The sequence below is a fragment of the Perissodus microlepis genome, chromosome 18, assembly GCF_051167445.1.
Source record: "Perissodus microlepis isolate ML-2025 ecotype Zambia chromosome 18, ASM5116744v1, whole genome shotgun sequence".
NCBI classification, from domain to species: Eukaryota; Metazoa; Chordata; class Actinopteri; order Cichliformes; family Cichlidae; genus Perissodus; species Perissodus microlepis.
The window spans coordinates 31,677,807-31,691,271 of NC_140478.1; the positions used below are offsets into that span (position 1 = coordinate 31,677,807).

General features: G+C 42.0%; 1 protein-coding gene across 2 annotated transcripts; it reads left to right on the top strand.

Annotated features, from left to right (window-relative positions):
- Window positions 1–3,552: 3,552 nt before the first annotated feature.
- proca (protein C (inactivator of coagulation factors Va and VIIIa), a) lies at window positions 3,553–10,289 on the top strand. Of its 2 annotated transcripts, none has more exons than XM_084912245.1 (10): window positions 3,553–3,666; window positions 3,901–3,964; window positions 4,045–4,128; window positions 5,206–5,363; window positions 5,574–5,598; window positions 5,973–6,083; window positions 6,449–6,589; window positions 7,467–7,582; window positions 7,946–8,063; window positions 9,610–10,289. In XM_084912245.1, exons 3-10 carry the CDS (start codon window positions 4,059–4,061, stop codon window positions 10,197–10,199), a joined length of 1,329 nt encoding a protein of 442 aa, XP_084768371.1. In that variant the 5' UTR covers window positions 3,553–3,666; window positions 3,901–3,964; window positions 4,045–4,058; the 3' UTR covers window positions 10,200–10,289. The 2 variants fall into 2 exon arrangements, with proteins under 2 accessions (XP_084768371.1, XP_084768372.1); XM_084912246.1 differs by having other exon boundaries at window positions 3,597–3,666; window positions 3,929–3,964.
- Window positions 10,290–13,465: the final 3,176 nt, after the last annotated feature.

Here is a 13,465-nt window from a genome sequence, read left to right on the forward strand (position 1 = left end):
GCACAACAATGATTTTATTCTATGAAAACATCTCATGAGACTGTCTCCATACACAATATTACAAAAACTAATTATACGCCTGGGAAGAAAAACAACTTGTAGCTGAAATTTAAAACTGGCCTAATTTTAAGAGCAATGACCCAATGAACATAAAGTTTAAGCTGCAGGTATTTATTTAAGTATTGAGTCTGTACTTTTACTTGAATCGAACCTCAGATGCTCCGGTTTATTGCTGCACCGAAGTATTTGAGTACTCTCTGTCCTTTGTACCACGCTCTCCTTGTTTCTTTCTTTTTTTTTAGCATCGATGTGTGAAGTTCAGATCGCCATGATTTTCTCAGTAAAATGCTTTTTATTCTATGCTATTAACACTCAGACAAGTCCATCAGGGCAATTCGAGGTTGAGTACTTTGACCACTTAGACATGTGGAAGACAACAGGTCTAATTTAATTTCCTGTTGGTGGAGAACCCTTACAACATGTGGCTTTTATTTATTTTTAGTAAAACCAAACTTTTATTTGATTTGCTTTTTTTTATGGCAGCTTCAAGAGGGCAATGTAGCTGTCAAATGGGCTGCTGCGTCCCTGGAACTAGTTATTTTGAAGTAATGTATTAATAAAATACTAGAATTTTGTATATTTAGCACAGTTTTACCTCCAGGCCTGGCGGGTATCCACCTCAAAGCACCCCAACATTACAGTTCAGCAGAACTGGATTAGTCGAGTTCGCTAAAAACTCGCCTAGTTGGGTAAAATTAGCTATAGAGACCAAAACCATCTTTAGTAGCCTGTAGCCTGTAAACATGTTTATTTCTGCTCTGAACTGGAGTTTTTTAACATGTGAGTTTATTGGGACTGAGTCACTTTGGAGCCAGCCTCAAGTGGCCACTATAGGAACTGCAGCTTCTGGTTGGCAGTTCTGTACTGGTTTTACTGGGGGTAGGTAAACCTCCAGGGCAGTGGTTCTTAACCTGGGTGCAATCGAACCCTAGGGGTTCGGTGAGTCGGTCTCAGGGGTTCGGCAGAGCCTCTGCCGTGACATGCTCGGCTCATTTTGTACACCAGTAAAAAACATATGTATGTCTTGAATTTGAAAAAATTGAAGAGGGGTTCAGTGAATATGAAACTGGTGGGCTTCAGTACCTCCAAAGAGGTTAAGAACCACTGCTCCAGGGTTAAACCGGTGTTGCTAAAATCAGAGTCTTTAGTCTTTTGCTAATCTTTCTTTGCTTTGCTATTAAGTAGATTTACCATCAATGATAAACTATGTGCAGTCTGATCATAAAGTAAAGATATACAATGCAGCAGCCAGGTCTCTCACCAGCGCAGGAAGGCCACACCCACCCACATCACTTTCAAAATCACTTCATCACTAAAATCACCTGTGGAACCAGAGATGGCTCCTTTATGTCCCGAGGACAGCTTTTATTCAGAAAAAATAAAAACAGCTGAGGACACACGAGTAAACCAAGCTGAGGGAATGAGGCTGAGGCACAAAGGAGGACATGGAGATGAATGGTTAACCTTAATAAGTGTCCTGGTTTCCACAGCAGGCGGTGCTCAGAGACACCGTGGATGCTGGCCTGGGTTCACGCCTGTAACCGCTCGCTCTCTGGGTGTTTCCGGCAGCTGACAACGAGACCGGCTCTTTACTTCAGAAGCTTTTATGGATTTCTCCTCCGAAAAACAAACACAAAAGCTATTTTAACTCAGACATGTCATGTTTTTAGAGGGTCATGTGACAGCTTCTTTTCATGGAGTCTCTCATCCAATTATGGTCGTTTCTGGCTTTGAGAAAACAAAAATGAACAAAAACTAATGTCAAGGCTGAGGGTTCAGAAAAGTGCTCACAAAGTCATCTAATACCAAAATCTTACAGCTTTTCTTTCAGGTACTCTGTCCTGATATATGTTCATTCTTGTGGTTTAATTAAAACAGTGTCAAATACTTGAGTGAATGAATTTATCTATAAATCCTGATATGAACTGTTTCCTGGGGGAAACATGAGCCCCTAAAACCTTTTGGCTTTGGCTCAAATCATTACAATCAGCTGATTCCTGTTGAGTGCCGGCTCTGCTTGGAAACCAGCATTTAGGGATAAGACTGTTCTATGACCAGAATAAAGTTCTGGACACTGGATCTCCAGGAGATAAATGTCAGTCAGTGCTCTGTCCTCTTTAAGAGACAAAAAAGCTTTTCTTCCTTATTCTTTCTTGTTAGAAACTGTTCTCCTCCTTCTATTTGGATTTTGATATCTTTCCAATCAGAGGATTATTAGTTATATGATGCCAGTCTCTTTATACCCTTTCTGTGCTTGTTCCATAATTTTAATTGAAAAAGGTCTGCTAAAGTCCTGCTTTTCCTGCTAACTAAGCCAATGCGTCACATTTGTGTAAAACAGGACTCGTGCCTTCTTCCTTGTCTGGGTTTTTCTTAACAATATTCTATTTAAAAAAATATTAAAGATCAATAAAATGTTTTTAAAAATTAAAAATTACATTGAAAATAAACTAATATTACACTGAAACAAAATAGCTGCATGTAAATGTGTTGAGGATGGCCACAGACTGAAGCTGATACTGAAGTGTAAAACTGCAGCCCAGAATGACCTCTCCACCATGTTTGTGCTGTTGGTGACTGTTGGAGCCTCCAGCAGGTCTGTGCTCCAGCTTTTTGCGTGTGTGACTCAGTGATGTGCTGGTTAGTGCTGCCTGTCGGGACCTTCCTGTGTTCTCTCATCTCCAGAGTCCAAAGACACAAATGTTGGTTAATCAGTGATTGCAAATCGGCTCCAGGTGTGAGTGTGTCCTGCCGCTCACGCTGTGGCAGCTGGGAAAGGCTCCCGCCTGGTTCCTCTGCAGGGACTTTACATTACCCAAGCATGGTTTCTTCCTGTTAAAGGGGGAGTTTTTCCTTCCCACTTTTTGTGATTTGGTCTTGTATAAATAAAATTGAATTGAATTGAAAACCAGATGGTGAACTTTAAAGGAAAGGATACCAGGCTGAAAACGCTACGCCCAGGTGAACAGAATCCACTTTTTGGGATTTCCTTACCTGGATGATTGAGGATGCATCCAGGAATACTTGGCTGTGGTGTCTCCAGCTGTTTGTGCCCACAACCAAGTATGATGAAGGTTATAACCAACATGTCTGTCTCTCAATGCATCTCACAGACTGAGCTTGCTAGCGTTAGATGATAACTTAGCACTCCAAACAGCCAACATTATCTTAGCTTTTAGTCATACCAAGGTCTAGTCTGGTTCACAGGCTTTGGGCTTTGTTCAGTATCTTTACAGATATCTTGTAGGGTCATAGGTGTTCGTGCTTCCAAAGACAGTGATTTAAATGATAGAGACGTGAAGACTTCATCCACGTCCATGTTTGTGGTGGATAACCACAGATCTATTGTGTGGTGGGTACACAATGAAAAGTCCCACACTATCGTCGTCCTGCTAGTGTCTGAAGGTTTGTAACATTTTGTGAAAATGGGGTCTGATGTGTCGCAGAGCAGAGTGGGTGGAGGATAAAGGGGAGGTTTGTGTTGACAGTGTTGGTGGACAGCGATCAGCTGCAGACTGTGGACTCTCAGTAAACACTGGGAGTTAGTTATTAACACAGCAGAAACAGCGAAGCATCGTCTCTGTCCACGGCTTCCATTCTTCACATGTAAGTACCAAAACTCTCCTGAAAGCCTCTCGTTTCTCCGTGACTCTGTTTCATGTCCTGTGAACGTTTTAGGATGTTGTCTCTGTGACCCTGTTGTTAGCTCACAAGGTCAAAGGTCGTAGAGGTTCACACGGTGATCGTGCCCTGCTGTGCGCCTCTGACTGGAGGCCTCTGTGTTCCCTGCTGATCAATATTGTAGAAATATTCCACTGAGGGATTTTTTTTAACTCACAGTGAGGACTCGGTTTTGTCTCGTCTGCAGCTCCTCCAGAACTCAACTTTTCAACCCCTTAAATCTGTAAGTGTCATTATGCTGGATATTAATGCTAACTGGATAAACACAGTAAAGACATAACTGCTTCGTCTGATTTCCTGCAGGAGTGATCGAGGTCATGTCCCGCCTCGCCCTCTGTCTGTGTGTCGTCGTTGCTCTGTGGTCGGCGTCAGTCATCAGTCTGTCAGGTGGGTGTGATCAAAAACGAACGGGATAAGTAAACATCAATACGTCTGTAAAAGAAAGAAGAGACACGGAGGTTAGGTAGCCACCGATTTTATGTTACACGGGTGTCTTGGAGTCTCACTGAATTACATAAACCTGACAAACTTTTCCAGATTTGTGGGGAAATAATGTGAAAGCTTCACTGTCAGCAGGTCAGCCGTGGAATACGTTTTAGCAACAAAGCATTCATCTGCCAAAAAAGTGAACCTATTGTGCTTTTACCTGTTCCTCAACTGGGCGCTCATATGAAACATGGACAAAGTTTCAGGTAATGAGGTCAGCGTGCACACCTACCTGATCCTGAGCCAATCAGAAGAAAGCTGGCTCCAGTGGACGGTGACCTTAAAGGGAGCCAAAACAGCTCCACACAAAACATGAAGTGAGGGGACCCAAAATAAATAATATAGTTTAGAAAGATGAATCATGCAAACTGGTGTAGAAAAGTCCAAGAATTGATTACAGTTTCAGAATAAATGCCTGTTCAGTTCTTACAGTTTGCAGACTGTATAATATAATATAATATAATATAATATAATATAATATAATATAATATAATATAATATAATATAATATAATATAATATAATATAATTCTCTCTCCTCTGGGAGATGCTTCAGTCTATCGAACACCTCAGACTGTCCAGATGCTCGCTGATGTCCTGGTCCAGATCTCTCCATTTGTCGTCTCATTAGAAGCATTCTCCAGGCATGCATACAACACACGGGAATCACATGAATTACTGAGCACTATTCTGCATCGTTTTACATTCTGCCATCTCTAGATTGATGATTTCATTCCTAACACATTACCCTGCACATATCAGAGTTATTTTTTCTATTAAGATCAGATGAGGTTTTTAAAGTGTTCCTTTAAAATTCTGAGTGGATTGAATGAGAATGAATTCACAGAATCCCAAAGATTTAAGTCCAAATGACAACAAAGTGCTTTCCAAAAACGTGATGTTGGGGGAAAAAACAGTTAAAGAAGCCGTTGTCTTAGCATTGGTCTGCATCACTGTTTCACTCTTTCTGTGTGCTCAGTATTCTCAGACCCGCGACGGGCTCACATGCTGCTTCGCTCTCGTCGGGCGAACTCCTTCCTGGAGGAGCTGAAACCAGGAAACCTGGAGCGAGAATGTAATGAGGAGAAATGCAGCTTTGAAGAGGCCAGAGAGATTTTCCAGACCAGAGAAGCTACGGTAAGATGTCTCTTTAACACACTGTAGTTCAAAATAAGCAAAAATATCTGGCTTTTTGATTTATGGCTGATGAGAGCATGACACAGTAGTGTCGACGTGACAAATACCCACAGGAGGTGTGTGTGTGTGTGTGTGTGTGTGTGTGTGTGTTGTTCTGCAGCGATGACCAGATGAGTGCGATTGGTGATGTTTGTTTCTGTGTCTTTACAGCTGGAGTTTTGGACAGTTTACTTAGGTAAGACAAGTTTGTTCAGTTTGACAGTGAAAACATACTAAATATCAGCTTTAAAAATAATACCATGTATAAATTATTAAATATTATTTTAATATTTCTGATGATTGGAATGTGAATGATGTGTAGACTGAGGAGAATTCAGGACAAGGTTCTTCTGAGGCTGCATCGCTTATTTTTTTGGGATGGGGTGTGATATGCTTGCCTGATTACCCAAAAGCACAAGATTACAGTACATTTACAACAATACGACATCAAATAAGATTTAGCCTGTTTCTGTCTTCCTCCCAAAGCGTCACTAAGGCGAGGCTTTTGACATCTTCTTTCTTTGCAGATAGTCATGGGAAAAATACTCACGTTATCTGACTGTATTTCAGATGGGAACCAGTGTGAGTCCAACAAGTGCAGTCATGGAGACTGTGTGGATATGCTCCGAGCCTACGCTTGCCGCTGTCACTCTGGATATGAGGGCAAATACTGTGAATATCGTGAGTCAGAGTGTCTTTGGTTACCTAGGAGCATTTCTAACGTTATATTAAAAAAAAGACTGTACAAAAGTTAAGCAAGGTGTGTTCAATATAATGAAACTGCATCAAGCAACAAACCACATGTTTAATTAAACCTTGAGAATCAACAAAAAGAATACAAATTACCCACAGCGCACACAAACGAACCTAAGCAACAAAGTATTTACGAGGGTTATTTTTTTGCTAAAGCTTGTTAGTGAGACTTTGTCTGGCAGCTGGACGTAGCTGCTGTTTGATTTCTTTTACAGGCTGAGTCACATCAATGTAACATTCACTAAAACTTAATGTGAAACCTGAAAAGTTCCCTGTTCCCCATCTCCATCTAGCTATAACAGCCACTAACTGCTCCGTGGATAATGGCGGCTGTGACCACGATTGTACGGACAGCAGTGATGGCCTGTCGAGGACTTGCAGCTGTGTGAATGGATACAAACCGACTAATGACTCCAGGAAATGTGTTCCCAAAAGTAAGAGCAGTTCTAGTCTGACTTCACTTGCTGGCCGTAAACAAAATGTTTATTAGCAAGCAAAAATTAAATTCTCTCATCACTTTATATAGACTTGTTATTCAATAAATCTTTATGGATTACGATTTTCTGGATAATCCTTTCGATAATGAAGAGCTGACGAGTTGGACAGCACATGCCCTGACATGATTCACACCTACTGGCTAAAGAAGCTAACTGCACTCCTTGAGTACCTGGAAGCATAAATGAACCACCACATGATTCTTAAGGATTAATCCCATCCAACTACCGACCAATAATATGTCTCATCACCACATGGATGCTCCTGTCAGGCATCATGGGAGCTAGCATGAACAGGCACATGGCTCGGTACATGAATGGAGCCCAGAAAGGAACTGGCAGAAACACTAGAGCTGCAAGACACAGACCTACTAGTAGACAGAGCAGTTGCTCGAGACTATAAGATCAGATGGACCAACCTGTTGCCTGTTTTGGCTACATGACAGCCATGTACTCAATGTCTCAGACATGGATGCTAGAACAGGACCCTGAGAGCCTTCATCAACTTAATGGGGATGTGGTGACACCATTAGACACTTCAAGCCAGTTGCACAAGTCAAGTCATCAAGTGAAACTCACTGATGCTGGTTTACTTGCTAATGGTAGCTGTGTTTCCATATGAACCACAGTTAGTAACTGATCTCAGAACAGTGAACGCAGACTAGTGGCAGTTTGCTTCACGCACTGCTCATCCACAACAGGCATGCACAAACCACAGACACAAGCTGCTGGCCTCTCAGCTTGAATGAGATGAAAAGAGAGAGATTATTTTATGTTTCTCTTAATATTTTGTAGCCTTAATACAGTGTTTTTACAGGTCGATCATCCTGTGGACAGCTGCTAGCCAGCACATCATACAGCCCACCACCGAAAGGCCTCCGTCCCTGGATGGTGGGGGGCCAGGTGGGCAAGAAAGGGGAGAGTCCATGGCAGGTACTACAAAAAAAACTCACCTACAATACACACTGGGTGTGTCATGCTGGCAACTTTAGCTTGTTAGATTTGTATCCTTACAGCAGCCTGCAGTCTGAAATCAAAGTGCTGTAATGGTGTTGTGGTACTATAAGGTTATTAAGACCTTAAGACTCCAACATCAGATGTTGGCAACGCCCTCTTTTTATGTTATATACATTTGAATTTGGTAAGAAATCTGCTCATTTGTGTTTAAATCTGTTCTGTTTTTTTTCAAAGATTGAACTAATATGTGAAACAAAGCTGTTTCACAATGTCAAGATGTTATCTTGTCAGCAGAATCCAAGTTGGAGCATTAATACCTGATAGTGTGTTTATCTGTAGGTCCTGGTAATGGATTACAGGAGTCGATTTCACTGTGGGGGTGTCCTCATCGATGAGAGCTGGGTTCTGACAGCTGCTCACTGTCTTGAAAACAGCTTAACGTTCAGTGTACGACTCGGTGAGTTTCCATTGCAGATGACAGACACTAATTATAATTAAATGAAAAATAATCCTAAACTAGATATAGTGGGTCACACCTCAGCCCATAGCCATGGGCTCTAAAACCCAAATCCAGGTTTGGGACTGGACTCTTTCTATTTCTGGACTTACCCAAGGAAAGAGGTGCCAGGTGGGTGAAGTGTACTCATGTCCCTGGCCTTTGGGGTTTTTCCAGAGTATAAGGGCGCAACTCTATGCAACTACAAGTCATGGAGGATATGGTTCTGAGTGTGCTTTTATGCTCAGTACTTCAAAATACCTGGCCTTCTTGGGTCTATATGTGAAATTATTGAAGGGGTTTCACTTGTGAGCTCTCAGGAGACTTTACCTCTCATGTGGGCAGTTGTAAAGAACCCTGGACCAGCTGATAAACTGCCCAGAGTTTTGTTTTTGATGAATAGACGTAAATTAGCCCAGACAAACACCATGTTCATGCTCATAAGTGTAGTTATTAAAAAAGAAACACAGGCTAAAAGGTTTACAAACTGCTAGGCATGCATAACTGGTGGAGTCACGTCAGTCTATGTTTGATATTTGGGTGAAGAGAACAGCATAGCTGTCAACTGATCACCAGTATTAATTTGTATTAGATGGCAGGAAGATGCCATGGGACTGATCTGTAAACCTAAACAGGTAGTGAGAGTGAGACTCCATGGCAGAGGCAGCTGGTAGGTCAGAAGGTTGTCACTGCCCATTGTGGTGACAATCCTAAGGACTCCATACATGAACATTAATTCAACAGTGACAAATAAAGCTGGAATACTACTAATAATAATGGATTACATTTATATAGCGCTTTTCGAGACCCTCAAAGTGCTTTACAATTCTCACATTCACACACTGGTGGAGGCTACAGTTGTAGCCACAGCTGCCCTGGGGCAGACTGACAGAAGCGAGGCTGCCATATCGCACCATCGGCCCCTCTGGCCAACACCAGTAGGCGGTAGGTGAAGAGTCTTGCCCAAGAACACAACGACCAAGACAGAGTTGGGGATCGAACCTGCAACCTTCCGGTTACAAGAAGGTCACCCATGGGGCGACCGTGGTTCAGGGGGGTGGGAATTAAGTACATTGAGAAAACTCAATGTACTTAAATTTTCCAGTTTTTAGTTTTTATTCAACTGTATATACAATTATTTGAAGTAATTTGCTATTTTGCCATTAAGCAGTAAAACTTTACAAAACCAAGGTTGCTAATAGGTCACATTGTAGTCCAGGGGTCTCGACATCCAGGCTCCGAGGGCCAGTGTCCTGCAGGTTTTAGATATCTCCCTGGGTCAACACCCCTGATTTAAATGATAAGTTAATTACCAGGCCTCTGGAGAATTTCAAGACATGTTGAGGAGGTAATTTAGCCATTTAAATCAGCTGTGTTGGATCACGGACACATCTAAAACCTGGAAGACACCGGCCTTCGAGGCCTGGAGTTCGAGATCCCTGTTGTAGTCAGAGTGAAAACACACATCAGCTTTCATTAACCATGAGTCCACGCCCTGTGTCTTTAGGTGACTATGAGCGTCTTAAACAAGAAGGCACTGAGGTCATCCTGGATGTTGTCCAAGGTTTCAAACACCCGAACTACAACAGCAAGACCATGGACAATGATATTGCCCTGCTGCGCCTACAGACCCCTGCTCCCACGACTGAGTACATCATCCCCATTTGTCTGCCAGGACGCGAGATGGCCGAGCGGGTGCTCCACCTGAACGGCACTAAGACTGTTGTCTCTGGCTGGGGCAAAGAGGACATGAACAGCACTAAGCACAGCTCAACGCTCAATGTTATTGAAATCCCATTGGTCAGCCACAGCATCTGTACTCAGCAGATGTTCCCCCACACGATCTCCAACAACGTCCTCTGTGCCGGTATCCTTGGACAGAGGAAGGATGCCTGTGAGGGTGACAGTGGGGGCCCGATGGTCACTCTGTACCGGGACACCTGGTTCCTGGTTGGCCTGGTTTCCTGGGGTGAGGGCTGTGGACAGCTGGACAAACTGGGAATCTACACAAAAGTGTCCAACTACAATAATTGGATCAATAGTGTGCGTGAAGAATGGGACAGAGGCCATCGCCCGGAAGGACGCCCAGGCTTCTGAACCAATTTATCCACAACAGCTGTTTCGGGCTCTGTTCTGTTGAACCCACATAAAAATGTAACACACTTTGTTAAATAAAATGATTTACCATGAAGACGCAGCTGTTTGCTTTTTTAAAACCAGTGATTTCCAGTAGTTCGAGACAATTTAAATTCCCTCTGACCTGTAGTGCTACGTATCTGTTTAAAATAATGTGAAATACTCAATTAATCAATGGAAAAATGTCTGCCTATAACAAAACCAAATGGTGTTTGCCTTTAGATGCTCTAAGTGCCAAAAATATATTTGTATCAGCTGACTCTTTCCAGAAATTACTGATGAATTACTCAAAAAGAAAATCTTTGATGAAAAATGTAGGACTTTGTATCAAATTACATCCATCAAATAAAGGAAAACATGCAGCTAGAAAACATTACAGCTCAGCTGCTCTCAGTGTTTCAAGCCTCTCACCACACAGGTCACAGCCATAGTTTGGTAAGATATCATAGTTTCCTTGAACAGACAGAGATTTGATCGTGGGCTAGGGTGGAGTCCTGTATCCATGAAGTGTACCTGCTAATTAGTACAGAATATGTCTTTGATTGGCTACACCACAGAGACTCTGTTAGTTTGATTCTTGGGTATTGAATATAGCTCCTGGGACATGGAACGTTACATCTCTGGTGGGGAAGAAGTCAGAACTAGTTGGTTCGAATTGTTGCCACTACGTTGGACATGTTTCTGGTGAGCCTTGGATCTGTTCGTAGTTTTTTATGGACAAAATATCTAGCTGTAGTATCTCCACTTTGGCTTCAGGTTTTTATCTTTGGATTTTGTGGGATTTTCTTTGATGTGGTTCTGTGGCTTCATCGATTGGGGACCTTCAGCTTGCCCTGGAGCAGTTTGAGGCCGAGTGCGAAGGAATCAGGATTAGCATCTCCAAGTCCAAGACGACTGTTCTCAACCAGAAAAGGGTGGAGTGCTCATTCCACGTCAGGGACGAGCAGTAGCGGTTTTTGATACGGGCGACACGGGCGGTTGCCCGGAGAGGCATCGCCGCCCCCCACCACGAAAAAAAATAAATAAAAAAATTGCTCGTACTCATGCTGCCCCGACATCAGCCAGCGCATATTGGGAATGGTACAGGCACCGATCGGTTTTCTATCGCCCATTTGCTGGGAGTAAGGGCGCCCTCCGTCTGCAAGGTGCGCCTGCTGCTTGCAGCTCAGGGAGGAGAGGGGGGGGGGCGGCGGGGGATTCCCTGACCGGCTGGAGCAGCATCTAATAACCAACTCGCAAAATAAAAACAAACCAACAAACACGAAAACACCAGACATCATGACACAGACTTATAATCTGCACTGATGTTTTTTCGAAATTCTATACGCGAAAAGTGAGCGTGAGAGCCCTCGGTGCGCCTGCTCGCTGCTGAAGTCAAAGTAAACTTTATTGTCATCTCCGCTACAGTCCAGTATATAGAGAGACGAGACAACGAGGCTCCAGTATATACAATATATATAGGAAGAGTAAGAAAATAAATATACACTTTAGGACCAGGGGTAAAGGGATCAATAACAATTTATAATTTATAATTTACAGTTTGATGATTTAAAGTCTCACAAACAGGCTAGGACCGCCACTGGGGACGAGTTACTACCCAAGGTGTAGGAGTTCAAGTATTTTAGCATCTTGCTCACGAGTGAGTGCCGAGTGGGACGCACGATTGACAGTTGGGCTGGCGGGACATTCACAGTCATGCGGCTGCTGTACCAATCTGCTGTGGTAAAGAGAGAGCGGAATGAGAAAGCCAATTTGTTATTTCACTGGTTCATCTCTGTATGTTTATTCCTGCGGTAGAGCTCGATATTTTAACACGGGGATCTATAGGGATGACTTTTGGAGCTTGTCTCATTTGTGCCTTTTGCATGCTGCTTTTCTACACTCCTTGTAAACTCTCTCACGACCATCATGTAATTATTTTGATTTTGTTTTAATTCAGATGTACAGAAAAGACAAAGAATAATAAACTGAGTTATAATTTGTACAATAGGGTGATTTCACATATAAGCAGCTACAGATATTATGATAATATTTGACATTTATTTACATGTTTATTTAATTTTTACCACAATAATTTATCTAATAACAATGGATTGAATTTATATAGCGCTTTTCGAGACCCTCAAAGTGCTTTTCAATTCCACTATTCATTCACTGGTTGAGGCAAGCTACAGTTGTAGCCACAGCAGCCTGACAGAAGCAAGGCTGCCATATCACACCATCGGCCCCTCTGGCCAACACCAGTAGGTGAAGTGTCTTGCCCAAGGACACAACAACCGAGACTGTCCGAGCCGGGGCTCGAACCGGCAACCTTCTGATTACAAGACGAACACCCAACTCTTGAGCCACGATCACTAGACTGACAGGAATAAAACATGAAGTTAAACCTCTTAGGCCAACATATTGTAGACAATGACCACAGAGCTCATTTTTGAGTGATCAACATTTAACTTTATTTTTATTTTCTCACAAACGATTGTTTACAGCAGCCTGGTCTTAAAGAGGCAGGGCAGGATTATTTCTTTAAGCGCCTGTTATGGTAACACCTTTTAGCTAACACAGACATCTGTTTGCTTTTATAATTATAGACTCATTACAATAAAAACTGAGGTCACAGGTGGTTTAAATAATATCTGTGCAAATAAAAGCATTGCTTTTAGATTCAAATGGCAGCATCAAAAGGAGGACACACCTGAGATCAACAGTAAGACTCTGCAGACACCAAAGATTTTCACAAGGTTTTTTGTTTTGTTTATTAAAAGATAATTATTAACCAGAAGCAGCATTAAAACTCACAGAACACATTTAACATATAAAACTGCTGAATTTCACAGACTTACATGTTTTACATGACGAGATCGTTCAGACTTAATAAGCTGCCAAAATGTTAAAAATTCAGACCGTTTCCCACATATGTACTTGAATATGTTTGTTTCTTTTCTACTATTTTAACCTGAGTATTTAATATGTTGTATATTTACAGAGCTTTAAGACATTTGATGGAGCATTAAAAAAACTGACAATTAATAATTCAGTGGCTCTTTAAGGCAAAACATTTTTGTTTGTTTGTGTTCTTTTGTTTTTATGCCCAGTTTCAAGATTTTGTGCTTTTTTAGATTAATAATTAATCTTCTTTCTTTCTTTTTGTTTTTTTGTTTAATTAAACATAAAAGACCATGAACATGTTGCTTTCCTGTTCATGTCCAGGAAAATGTTTTTCTCGTGTA